This window comes from Fulmarus glacialis, unplaced genomic scaffold (assembly GCF_000690835.1).
Source record: "Fulmarus glacialis isolate BGI_N327 unplaced genomic scaffold, ASM69083v1 scaffold15271, whole genome shotgun sequence".
In the NCBI taxonomy this organism is placed as follows: domain Eukaryota; kingdom Metazoa; phylum Chordata; class Aves; order Procellariiformes; family Procellariidae; genus Fulmarus; species Fulmarus glacialis.
The window spans coordinates 1,030-15,224 of NW_009193530.1; the positions used below are offsets into that span (position 1 = coordinate 1,030).

At 44.1% G+C, this 14,195-nt stretch overlaps 1 protein-coding gene across 1 annotated transcript in view; it reads right to left on the bottom strand.

Annotated features, from left to right (window-relative positions):
- Window positions 1-5,398: 5,398 nt before the first annotated feature.
- CCDC13 (coiled-coil domain containing 13) overlaps window positions 5,399-14,195 on the bottom strand; it is a 31,935-nt gene continuing 23,138 nt past the window's right edge. Inside the window, 6 exon segments of the mRNA XM_009587485.1 lie at window positions 5,399-5,558; window positions 6,079-6,193; window positions 10,263-10,360; window positions 10,362-10,415; window positions 13,072-13,188; window positions 14,001-14,090. Of these exon segments, the coding sequence (XP_009585780.1) occupies window positions 5,399-5,558; window positions 6,079-6,193; window positions 10,263-10,360; window positions 10,362-10,415; window positions 13,072-13,188; window positions 14,001-14,090 (634 nt within the window).

A 14,195-nucleotide genomic window follows, 5' to 3' on the forward strand; every position in this document is an offset into this window, starting at 1 on the left:
AAAATCGGGTCTGTCCCCCCCGCCAGCGGGTGCAGATGGACATCGGCTTGCTGCGATGGCGGGGCAGCATAGGAAGGCAACGAGCAAAGGGGCACCAGGGGACCAACGTGTCCCTGTCACCCTCCCTGGCTCCCAAACCCACTCACCCCCCATCCTGCCCCATGCGGAAACCAAAACCAGCCCCAAAATCCTTCTCTCCAAGCGTCTGCTGCGTTGGAGGCACAAGGGACCCCATTGTGTGGCCACGGGGCCGGAGGCGATGGGGATCTCGCTTTCGGGGATGCGAGGGATGCCGGGGGGGGCTCCAGAGAGTGGATCCCGGAGGGCAGGAGGGTCACAGCCCCATCGTGCTGCTCCCCCGGGGCATTGGCATCTGGAGAGTTTCAGGCCGATCATAGATTTTTATTTTCTTTATTTTTTTTAATCCTGAGTAATTTGTGATCTTGCTGGATTGAAAATACAACATAGGTGGAGGGCTGGGTGGCGGTTTTTCATGAGGCTCTGGGAACTGTGGTGATAAAAATCATTTAGCTTTAATTTATAGATATTACTAAAATAAAAAAAAAACACAAACCTGCTCTTGATTTCTAATATAGTAAGATTTATTTTTAATGTGACCAGCGTGCCTTCCTCGGCACAGGGGACGCCCCTGTGTTTTATTGCCGCAGTGCTGGTGCTTTATGACGAAGGGCTGTTAATGGCTTCGAGCCGATTTTAATGATAGTTTTTTCAAACATCTGGCGGGTTGCTGGAAGTTGTGGCACAAGAGCTGAGGCCAGGCCCCTCTTTAGTGTCCGAGAAAGCGAGAGGGAAGGTGGCGGGGTTCAACGAAAGGCTCTCAGCTCCGTCCCAGCGAGGCACGGCACAAACTGGAGATGTTTGATGGGGACACCAAAGGAGCCTCCTCCTGGCTGCTTGCTCCTGCCTTACGCTGCTGTCTCCCTGCTGCTGGAGCAGCTCTTTGTGGGGTGAACTGGAAGGAGAGAAGGTTGTAACAACCCACAGGGGTTGTTTTATACTTCGGTTGCCCCATCGGGTTCCCCATGCAAATGTGTCGCTGGGAACATGCCAATCCCACCAGGACCTCAGCAGGCACCTCGTTGCTAGCAGGATGGCTAGGGGGGGATGTGTGGCCCATCCATCCATTGATCCATCCAAGGTCACCCCCAAGACCCCTCTCAGCACCCCCAGAATGGCTCTGCCCGACCCCCATGTCACACAACAACCCTACCAAAGGTCCCAGGACCTCCAGGGGAAGGACGCTGAAGAAGGGTCCCACCACCTGGCAGGGACAACCCAGCATCAGGTCAAAGCCCATGCCTTCAGCTCCTCTCCTCACGATCGCCTCCCATTCCTGAGAAAATGCCCCAATTCGGTCAATGACACGGTGGGATGACCCCCCTCCTCTCGCTGCCATGCTGCGCCCCACAGATAACTATTCTCGCTGACGAATGAGCTGCTCTAAAGCCCAGGACTTCACCCCCTGCCTGCAGATGGGTTTTGGAGCTGAAAGTGGAGACGCGTGGGGATTGAGGTGGCATTTGTTGAGCGAGGCCACCCTGTCCCACGGGAGCAGCCGGCTCAGAGCTGGGCTCAGAGGGGAGAGGATGAGGGGAGAAACCCAATACCCTTCTTGGCTCAGTCGTGGCTTAATTTAGAGCATGGGGGCTCAGATAGAGTGTTTTTCCATTTAAAGCCGAACCTCATTCCTTTTGTCATGGACGGGGCGATGGCCCTGCGGCTTGCATCAGTAGCAGCTGCTGGCTGCGGCTGCCGGAGGGGTTGGAGCAGTCGCCAACTTAGTTCCCCTTTGCCACCAGCTTCCAACCCAGTTGGAAGGAGGTGAAGGACTGAAATCTGTCTCCTCCTCACATCTCTGTCCTGCTTTGGAGCCTCGGGGAGGGCACAAGCCACCACCCGCAGCTCCAATTTGCGGCTCTAAATTGGAGCCGTTACAGTGGGATTGGCTTTGACCTGCTGGCTGATCCTCTGCCACTTGGCCCAGGGCAGGGAGAGCTCGCCTGTGTCGATACGGTCTATATTTAACCACGCTAATGCAACTTAATTCACGTTACGGCCAGTTTGGAAAGCTGCACTCTTGCGACGCCTGCTCTTCGCAGGTAGACGCCTCGCAACACGCCGAAAGGAAAATGATGACAATTCATCAAAGGTCATTTATTCCCAGCGGTTCAGGTGTACTTTTAAAATCGGATGCATCCGTCAGGCGCTTTCTGGCTGCTTCGTGGAAGTGCTCTGCCCAGCTCCAGGGCAGGAGACAACCTTTGGCTCAGCCCAAGTGTTTGGAGGACTCGTATTCTTAGCATACATTGGCTAAAAGCTGGCCAAATCCTAACAAGGAGTGTCCGTAGCCTCAAATACTTGAGCAAAATTAACCTTACGCTGTTCTTCACAGCTTAACTGTATCCACCAGCCTGTGCCAGCAATGCTGAGACTTGTCACCATTAGCTTGTCACCACCATTAGCCACAATGAGAGACTGAAAAAACTCAGACCTTATCAAAAAGCAGCCTGTGACGTGACTTTACACTGGATGAAGGCTGTCCCAGAGAAGAAATGCTGGGTTCTCACACCTCTTTTATCTAGTGAAGAAAGGCGTAACAATGACTGGCTGCAAAATGAAGCCAGAAAAATTCAAATGAGAATTGAAGCACAGGATTTTAACGGGCTGGTAATTATCCACAAGGACAAACTTCCAAGGAAAGCAGGGGGTTGTGGAGATTTCAGATCAAGCCCAGCTACATCCCTAAACGAAATGTTGTAGCTCAAACAGCACATCAAGTGTGCTGGAAAGATTCTATGGCTGAGGACCAGCAGTATGGGTTTTTGCAAGCAGTGAGAAAAATATTTTCACCGTTTTTATTCTCTGAGTGATGGGTTGGGGGACATGGGGCTGCTGCAGCCAGCTGAGCTAGGGTCGCTGCTTCCAAGATCCGTCAGGGTTTCTTACATTCAGCAACAAAATGACATGGACTGCAAGAAAATTGGTCTCATACCTTGAAAACTGGGAATCAGTTGCTGCAAGAGTCAGCACGGGGAGAATTCGAAGGCAGGTCACTCTGTGGAAGTGCAGAGGGAATTTATTTCAAAACTAAGGTGAAAACTGAGAAGATCTGGACAATTTGGCCTGTATTCAGACCCCCCCCCACTGCTCTGTGATGGGAGACTGACTGCACATTTCCATGAGAAACAGTTACTTACAGGTACGGGCTCTCTAAATAAACTATTTTGTAGCGTCTTACTTCCTTCTTTGTCAAGGCGTTCGATGGTGCTCTGTGTGTGTTTGTGCAGAAAAAAAAGAGAAAATGCTTCTGTGCAACCCCAAACAAGCATATGTTTAAAGAAATGAGTGTTGTAGCACTTGTGAGGAGGTTTGCACTATGTGCTAGCGAGCCATATGTGTTCTATAACATACAGCACTCCCAGTTTCTTATCTGCATTTCATGGGTTGATTCATAGCCACCCCAGGAAGAATTTAGCTGGAGAGCGGTATAATATTCACTGCTTCATCACGGGACAGGAGACAAATGCTGACTGTGTATTAGAAAGGATGGCGGATTGCCTCTCCTGTACTTACGTGAAAATATTATTGATTCTGACTTGTGTGTAAGCGAAATCGGAATCTCCAGCTGCAAGCTACCAGCCTGAATTTAGCAGCCATCGCATAGCAAAATCTCCACACCTCTGCCACAGCTCAGGCAGCTTTTCAGAGGGATTCGTTTGCTACTGCAGGTCCTTAAAATATCTGTCAGAGGTGGGCTGATTTCTTCTTTTTGGTCTGCTCACTCTACCCCATGCTACATAATCATCAGGATGGAATTGAACAGAAACAAACTGCAGCTCACTTGAATGAGACTGTGTCTGTCTCTCAGTCCAGGATTTACGACTCCTTAAGTTGTCGGGAGGTTGCAAGATGCCTTTTCCTCTGATGCTACCAGCAGGGTGAGCAGGAGGAATTTGGCAATGAACTGTTTTGGTCCCGCTTTTTGTGAGAGAGACACCTGACAGCTTTGCTGAGCTATAGGCCAGCGCTGGGGGAGCAGAGCAGGGCTCTTAAGTACAGGGAGGGTTAACTCTCAGGCGCTGAGCTGCTTCTCGGCTAATGACCTCCTCCATCAGGGACTCCATTAACTGTTTGAAGAGAGACATCTCTGAACCTAAGCAGGAGAAAGACAGGGATGACACCACCCTCACCGCATCTGGAGTAACTCCCGCTCTGCTCTCTTTTTCACTCTGCCTTAACGCAGGACGCAATCCCTGTTCTGGGGAAGGGAGCAATGGCTTGCCTGTCCACAAATCCACTTTGCACTGGTGGTGGCTGGGGTTAAAGTCTGACAAACTTCACACTCACAAAAAGAGGCTGACAAAGCAAAGCACAAAAAGAAGAGCTTTCAAGACTTTCAACTGAGAAACAAAGCAGCACTATACAAAAATGACCAGCTCTCCATTTGCTTGTAATCCCCAAGGCTAGCTCGCTGCTGGCAGGCTGCATGTTAATGCCTTATTAGCTTGCGCTTGGTGTTCTCACCATGCTGCAAGAGAAAAGGACAGAGATGCAAGGGTTTTCAGCATCTCCAAAAGTCCCACCACTACTGCAGTGAGGACCTGCCTACATTTTGTTAGCATTTCTTCCTAGCAAGAACAAGACCTGCCTGATGGATGAATGCAGAGACCCAGACATAGAGAATTCGTAACCTGGATGGCAAGTTTCGTATGGAATGAGCTGAATTTACAGGGGTAATCTGCAGTCTACCTTTTCAGTGGGAACTCCACTGAGTTTCAGAAAACTCTGCTGCCAATATGTTCAAGCAAAGAAACAGCTTGGAATGGTAAGTAGAACCTCCTGCAAAGTTCACTTGCAGGTATTCACAGGTCAGGCTAATCCACTCCCTCAGCACTTAAGTACCACAGAAAGCCTGAGACAGACAGGTATCAGTGTACTGATAAAAACAGAACTCGGTTTGTTCCTGGCATGACTTTGGAAGGGGGCTGGCATAACTTTTGTAGAGCAAATTCCTTCATGAGCTGATAAAAGCAGCAGCATATTGAATACCGAGCCCTCTCGAGAAAAATTCTGTTGAAACTAGGGAGGTTTTGCCCAAAATCACACTGCAGAATTGCAGCTTCCTAAACTGCACCAACTTACGCATGTGCAGTCTGAGAGCCAGCTGCTTGCTAACTCTTACAGACAGAATTTGCTGACATGCAAAACCTTCACTCTTTTTGTATTTCATCTCCATTTCTTATCCGCTTCTGCAAATGCTAAAGAAATGACACGATCCAAGGCTGCAAAACTACACTGCCACTGCATTTCAATTCATGGGCACGATGCCTGGGCTCTCTCCCTGCTTTGCAGTCCAAAGGACTCTGAATATCCTGCTTTAACTCTTCTCTTGTTTCTGCTGCCGAATGGCCTGTAAAAAGATATCTTTCACTTGGTCCATTGTGTCTTGATACAGTTTAAAGTCTTCCTCTTTCTTTCTCACAGTAGTCTCCAAAGCGGCCTTCAGAGCTTCGTTCTCATCCAGCTGGATCACAAGCCTGTGAGGAAACAAAAGGAAAACTTTCATGTGAGCTGTGGAGCTTCAAAGCAAATTAGAACAGTGCTTCAGCTCTGGGGAAGAAAACCTCTCTGGTAATTTTATGACAGGCATGAGAAAGAGCAGATTTAATACTTGTTCCTTCTCTCTTTGAGATAGAAAAGAGTATTAGATGACCAAGATACTTTTCAGTCTGTTTTGTTAAAGTTTATAATTTTATTTTCACTAATAAGCTTGCAATCAATGCATAAGGAAAGAAAAGGGAAAAAAAGGTGTCTTCCTTGCACATGTTTTGTCTTGCTTAACATTCGCATTAGCTTAACATTTCTGGGTATCTGTATAATTATTAGGAAATTTGTGTAAGAATGACATAGCCAAGCTCAAACCAGAGGATCTGTGATTTCTACAGAGTTTGCTAGGTTTTATCTTCTGAGGAGTGGGTGCAGGTAATATCACTGCTAAGAGGACAGCAATGAATTTTAGCTATTGCGAGTAACAGCACACAGGAAGGGAAACCATACCTTGTGCTCAGCTCCTCTAGCTGCGATTCTAGAGGCAACTTGGAAAGCTGCGCTGCAGAGAGCTCCTTCCTATCACTCACATTCAAGGTGAGTCTTGAGTGACTCACAGACTGGCCTGTAGATTTAATCACAAAATGGAGTTTTAGTAAAACAAGCAACCATTTTCACTTGGTAGCACACTGAGTAAATCTCAGGAAACAGTGAATAAGTACTAAGGAATCTGTTAAGTTCTACGTATATCCGTGAAGATACTGTAAATATATAGGACAGACTTTTATTTTAATCTCCTTTCAGCAAAATGAAAACATGATGAGTTTGCATTTCTGGGCTAAATGCAGTAATATGCGTGCCTACCTATTTAGAGAAGAAAAAAAAAAAATACAAAATATCTAGGTGGCCAAAACAATAGATAATAGAAACAGTTGAAAAGGATTATTTTGAAGTTTATCTTGTCATTGTGTTTCACTTAAGATTTTGGCAACTGTTGCTTCCTGAATGCCTGTGATAATGTTTGTGTGTGGCACACACTGAAACAGCTTTCGTAAAGCACTTTGATCCTCAGCATAAACACAACACAGGTTAAACGCAATAAAGCACTTAAACATGTACTTCAAACTAAGGTTCTAAATCAGGAATGCTTTCCTAAATAAAGGCCTACCCAAAACATGCAGCATTGCTCCTGTCATTTCAAAGGGACACAAAAACATTTTTCAGGATTATAGAGAAAATATAATTCAAATTTACTACTGGGATTGGAAAACCAAAAAACAGTGACTGACCAGTGGATCCCTACAATGGAAGAAGGCTCAGAGAAGACAGGCAAGGATGATGTGCTCAAGAAGCTCAGAAAGGAATGAAGTGACCACAGCTATCGTAGAGGATGCTGACCTTATCCCAACACCAAGGGGACTGGAGGGTGGTCTTTGCTGTAGATAAATGGCTGAATCAGTTGAGTAAATGTAAATGGCCTTCTCTAAAATAATCAATAGAAAGCACTACCTACCTTGAGCCAGCTAGACCAACCTGAGGGAAGTGTATATGTGGTTGACCCCAACACAGAGTATAAAAATCAAACAGCCAGCAAAATGAACTTCGAAGAAAACAGGTTTGACCTGGCTTCAACCCCTGTATTCCTTTCCAGCAACTGGGGACACCCAGCCTCATGACAGTGAACATCTAGGCTGGTAATGGGAATCACATTTGTGTCGTGATTCAACTGTACATTGCAATTGCTATATTGTGCTTGTGTTGTGATTTCACTACATTGCTGTATCACTTTCCCAAATTAAAATCCCACATAATGTCAAATGTCTTCAAATAAGTAAATTTGGTATTAAAACACTAAATCCTCCTCAGGTGGAATATCTAAAAGAACCTGGTCAGAGAGTATTGGACTTTGACAAAAACATACGAGAAGAAAAGGCTATGTTGTATAACCAAGAAATGCTTTTGATCTTGAGGCTGTGTTTTACAGGACTGAGGAAAACCTGTGGTTACTTACCTATTCTCCTCTGGCATCATTCTTTGCTAATTAGAAATTTGGATAAGACAGAAAAAAACCGAAAAGCATGAATAATTTTAAAACACAACTGGGTTGTTTCTAACTACTCAGCATCATTATCTACTTCCCTTGAATTGAAGAGACTAGAAACGTTAGATTAGCAATTAGATCAGCTCTCTCCAATTTTGCACTTTCAGAAAGAAAAGAAAATATTATGCTAATTAGTGGGTTCTCTAGTCTCTATTTTATATTCAAGCTTTTCATTCCTTCTTATTTCCTCAACTATCTGGCATGAAAGCATTTAGATAACCTCCACGCTCTGCTGAAGAGGTATATTACAGACTTGTAGACTCATTTCTTGTACAAACTCCAGAGAGTTTTGGGATGTCACAAGGGGCTGAGCTCTCTTCAAAGGAGGGTGGTGAAATAGGTTGTTACCTACTCATCTTACGGAGAGAGGATTTCTTCTTATTAGTCTTACTGCCAATCCTTTTCTACATTTGCTTTTAGTCCTTAAGCAGACAAGACTAATGAACTAAATATTTAGTAAGAAGGAACCTGTCACACTGGTAAGAACACCCTGCTTCCTCCGGCTATGAAACGTCAATTGGCTATGAAACGCCAATCTCCCAGAGGTGAGTTACCAAACTGTTACCACAGCACAACAACTTGACCAAAACAGCTCAGGACCTGGAGAGTTTATCACTGTATCTCTTTGGGGTTGCAAGTGAAATCTAAGTGGAACACATGTATGATAACAGAACAACACATCAACACTTTACACTACCACGTTGTAGAAAAGTCTAAGCACTCAAAAATTCAGTTAAATTATCCTCTAGAAGACAGCACCAAAATGCTCCCATACTATTTAAGGCATGGAGTCAGTAAAAAGTGTACTACTGAGAATTGTGTTCCCACAACTCTCACCTGGCTACTACCTGTCCCTACACACACCCTGATTTCTTCCTCTGGGCACCTGCAGAACCATATGAGGGCTCCAAAGCCTCTCACCTCCAAACCCTCCTGGGAATCACAAAGGGCATCTCACGATACCACTTCTGTGAGGCCCAGCGCTGCTCTCTTACCAAGATGAATGTCCTATATCTAAAAGCCAAAGGCTGCAGCACTTTGTTTCTAAGCACTATGTTTCTATTAGGATCCAAGTTTTTCTGCACTACTTTTTCTCCTGTCAGGCTCTCGATTAATACAGGTAAGACAGCTCTAAAAATCAGTGCTTGCGGAAAAACACATGAGAATGAGTCAGTGTTGGCTGGAGCCCTTTCTAAAGACACAACAGTTCTGCTCTAAGGAATGGATCCGTATTTTACAGAGAGGAGTAGGTTCGAAGCAATCATTCAGTCCCCATTCAGGATAAAGGCTCCTCTGAATCCTGTTCCCATATACCTAGTTCTCTTTATATGCTGCATGGGTGAATGGCAATGCTTCCCTTGAGGTCCTGGACACCATGCAGATGTTACACTGGAGACCCTAGCTCTCCTGTATGAATCGAGATCATTCACAGTGAACAACAACATGCGATTTCTTGCATCATGGTCCTGCTCCAGAGAGAACTTATTGTCAAACACGCATATGACCAAGAGCACTATGATGGGAGATGCAAAGAAATGCAATGCAGTTACAGTAGCGTTTCTTATGTCAGTCTGACCCACGCCTAAGGAGAAACAAGACACCAGTGCAGGTGGAAAAGGAGGTGACTGCTTATACAGGTCATAGTGCTCAGTACAGGTCAGCTCTAAGGTGTTGAGGTAGCATTAGTACCCACTGTAGTGCTGGATGGAGTCACGAGGGAATCCCACGCCATGCATCTGCTGAGCTGCAGGACAGTCTCCCTACAGCCCAAGATCACGCGTTTCAGTGTGGGGCAGGCCAAGAGCTTGTACAAGGTCTCTGATGAGGCTTGTGACCTCTAATCACCGTAATTCAGCCTGACGGCATCCCAGTATTTGCCAAATTGAAATTCCTATTCCTACTGTTCATATCCTGGCACTTAAAGTCTTTTTACTTTATAAAATACATATAAAAAGGGAAACCACTGGAAAAGTTTCCTTAAGAATATGTGCCATTTTATTGGTTTAGACACTTTACAGAATCAGAGTCCTTAAGCAATAAAAGGATCTGATCAGGGAAATAAAAATTTAACATCCACCATGAATTCTTCTCCTTTAACTATGCTAGTGAGGCTTTCATATTTATAGCAGGAGATTATCATGTTCATGGGATAATAAATTACACCAGATCTAATTACTTCATCACCAGCAATAGTTTTTCACAGACACTGACAGGCCTTAAATTGGGATGCGTCCTTTAATTCTGCTCTTAACCTTCAGATGAATCTCTCAGGCAGAAGTGCAAAGGGAACACGCAGTGGGCACGGTGGCAACACAGAGCAGTGACAAGTTTTTTCTGTAGACTGTCATCCCATGAAAACCACATATTGCCCAAGTCCTTGACCCACTTAAATCTGTGGCAAAATCCTCTTGAATTAAGTGGGACCAGGATTTCACCTTCTGTATTGGTCCACTGGTCTGAGTAGGTCCAAATCGCCGTGTGTAAGGTCAAGTACCTGTGTAGGCTTGATAGATAAGAGTCCAAATGTTGTTGCTGTCTACTAACCACAGAGGTGGGATGCGGGACATAGTTGTAGATAAGTGCTCCACCTCACCTGTTTTGCTCCTCAGGGGAGGTTTCTGTGCACTTGTGTTCCTCCCTGGATCCATTTGCAGTTTTTCAAGCTGCTGTTCCAAAATGACACATCGCCGACTCTTCCTGAAGCCTCTTCTCAGCTTCCAAGACTTTATCGCTGCCTTCATCCACCCTGATAGGCAAAAATAAGTAGTTCAGCTTATTTATGTCATGACTACTAAGGATCCAGTCAGTCTTGTTACTGAATCCTGCTTCACGCTGCATAGCTCCCAGAGGGAAAAGGAGAATTTTCCATGCATCCAAAGGCAGAAATCCCAGTGCAATTGTTCCAGATGACATCTTCCCAAGACTTTATCGCTGCCTTCATCCACCCTGATAGGCAAAAATAAGTAGTTCAGCTTATTTATGTCATGACTACTAAGGATCCAGTCAGTCTTGTTACTGAATCCTGCTTCACGCTGCATAGCTCCCAGAGGGAAAAGGAGAATTTTCCATGCATCCAAAGGCAGAAATCCCAGTGCAATTGTTCCAGATGACATCTTCCAAATTTGCAAAACAGAATTAACTAATGAGTACAGTTGAAAATAATGGGTTCATTAATGGAGGTTGCCTAGATCCCTTAACACTGGCTACTTTTGTGAATTTACCACTCAGATGGGCAGGCAAGCTGCACATTGCTGAGGAGAGATCTTTTATTACAAGAATAATAAAACGCACTTTTTTAAACACACTGGGAAAATTTGGAAGGAAAATAGTTTATAAAAACACTGTCTAGCATTTAGCTGTTTTGCGTCAGTTATCTGCAAGTAAGAAAAGAAACTTGATGTTGTTTTTAATAAACTTGGCCATTAGACAGTGAGTGGAAAAGAAAGTGATGGTTCACTCTGCAGCACAGAACAGAAGAGCAAAGTGCCTTTCTATTCACCCCGCACAACATCTTAGAAAATTAACTACAAAAATTTGATGTGCACCCACAGATGCAGTCAGTGGTGCATCTCGTGTGGCGCAGTGCCTGATACCAAATGATTTAAAGGAGTTTAAAGCTAGAGAGAAACCTAAATTGACTCACTGTATTGTACAGCGAAGAATAAAAGAATTTCCTTCTTGACCCCACAGGGATAGCTGATTACTCCCTGAATCAAGAGACTTGATTAGTCTTATTTCCCTCCTAGCTGGCATAACTAAAAAAATATTACAACTATAATAAAATTATATCACTGTCTTAAAAATTTAGCTACAGGCAAGACTCTGACCTCCTGTGGCAGTGAATTACCAGGCTGGTGACATGCTATGAGAAATTATATTTCTCCCAGTGGTTCTGAATTCACTAAACTTTCATTTGACCAGGTGTTCCCCCAGCATCCACATTAGATAAACAGCAGAAGAAAAACGACAAGACTAGTCGTTTTTTATTAAATCTTCTGCCAATATGAATAACTTAAACTAAAATACTGCTCTAGCTCTTCTCCTTCCCCCAGCAGGGCCCAACCCTACAAACCGTTTACAACAGAGTATTTTCTGACAGTATATTCTGCTCCGCAGCAAGTGATTGTGGAACACGGTCCTACATTCTGGCAGCTGCTGTAGAGAAATCCCACTCATGTAACCATTCCCAGTGCTCTTCTCTCGACTTAAGCATTATATGTGTTACTTGAGCTTTGCTGACCTGCACTCCAACAGGGGAAGAGAAAAGAAGGAATGCCTGATTTTTTTACATATATTCATGTTGAAATATGACTGGATGCTATATTATCCTGAGGTCTTCCAAGAGTTATAGCACACAATCGCACCAAATTTACTTTACCTGCAGGAGCTCTTGATAAATGTGTGATAACTGTGGAGCTGCTGAATCATCAGTCTATGGTACATTTTACAAGCAACTGTGCATTTCATTGTCGCCATGTTCTTCACTATCCCGTATTCATGATGGCCCCATTTCAGCTATCACTCACACCTCCATCCTTACCTAATTGCATAGCTCTATTAAAGTCACCGGGCTTACAAACATGAATAAGATTCTCCCAGCATGTATTTCCAGGATTTAGCCCTTAAAAGCACCTTTACCACAGTTATAAAAAAATGTATTTTTCTGACTGCGATTAATTGTACGGGACAAAAGTTAAACAAGTGAGAAACGATAACTATTGTAAAATGAAGCAAGCAAGCAAGCAAATAGTGCCTATTGTATTCAAAAGCACACAGACAAAAGTATCTCTTCCTACAAGCTGGAATACAGATTTGGGAATCAAATAATACACATTCTCTAACTGGGAAAAAAAGCAGTAGCTGAAAGGTGTCCAAAGAGAAAAGACTTTGCTTTTTCTGCCCTCCTAAAACACAGTTGGCTTTTAACATCATGTTAAATTGAATTGAATAATAGAGAAAAAAAAAAAATCACCACTATGCTTCAGTTAAACCAGAAGAAATTCATTTAGAAGAGGATACAGTGAAACTTAAAAGAATGTGAAAAGCTTTTTGAACAGAAGTCAGATTATAACTATAATTACAGTATTTATTACTGATGAATAATATTGCTGCCTAAATAACACCACGCATATATAAATACACGAATTCTAATTTTATCTAGGTGCAGCAAGCTTGAAGATGACTCCATTTTTTCTGCCCTTTGTTCTAAAAGAATAATAAAAAAAATGAATCATCAACTAGGAAGGGAAATCGAGCAGAAAAAATTTAAAAGCCCCTATTTAAGGAAAGGATCACACTGGCAGCGTATGGCGTACTGTACTGCATACTATAGACTCTCACACGTCTCAAGCGTTCCTTAATCGCAGCATCCCACAAAGGATACTGGCAGAATCAGCCGCTACCTTTTCTGCAGCACAGTGACCAGTTCCAGGAGCCTGTCTCTTTCCACTTCAGCAGCCTGGCAGAGAGCCTTGTGCTCTGTGATCTGTGTCTGCAGCACTTTCAAATCCGGGCTGTCAGTGCCAGCAAGCCTAAAAGCAGCAGAAGCGTAGAGAGTCTGTTTCCCATTTCACAAATGAAACAAAGACAGGATTTGAAAAACATTTCAAAATACACTTGTCTGAAGACTAAGCCAGAATGCAGAGCCAGGCTCACTACCTCCCCCCAGCATCAATCTCTATACTGCAATAAATGGTATAAAAATGTTTGGAAATAAAGCCCCTGTGAGCTTCATTAGAAAGGTCTTTTCCTTCACAAGGATGCTTTCCCTTCCCATCACCCCTGAAAACAAACTTCCACCTCTGATCAATTCACTGTCACTGACTCTCCTCCCATTGCTACTGCCAAAGTAAAAGAAGCCTATATGTGGATTCTCCAAAGTGCTACGCTAAGCTATTAAATGGCATGCTATTGATTTTCTCCCACTGAAAGGCTTCAGGTAGCATTAGTACAATGGCCGTTCTTGTGCCTAATATGTGATGAAAGGAAGGGGCAGTTTTCCCATGTATCCCATTATTATGTACTTCATTACTTCTCTGACCCCTCCATACAGGAGTATTCAGGAATATCTGCTTTAGAGCAAAAAGCAGGAGAAATCTTGGTGGTTGGGGGTGAAAAGGGAAAAATGGGATTTATGGGGCATAAAACTAGCAATCAATTAAAAAATTAAGATAGCAAGAAGACGCTAGAGCCTGTGTCAGAGCTCTTTGGCTGTATCAGGTAGTGGTGAAAGAAGCTGTTCGTTACAGAAACAAGGCAGACAAGGATAAGGCTTGCCAGCAGCTTCCGGAGCGCGGCAGGAAATCTCGCCTGTTTATGATGAATTTTATATACGTACCTTCCAGGTGTGACGTTATTACTGAGAAGGGAAGGCTTAGTAGCTGCCGACTCTACAAGCATATGGCCCATCTTGGTCACTGTGCTGAGAGGAAGAAACCTTTGTTAAGCACTGAGCTCTACGGAGGGCAGTCCTCCAACAACTCCCGTCATTTTCCAATGTCGGTGTTTATTGCTGCCTTGTAGGGAA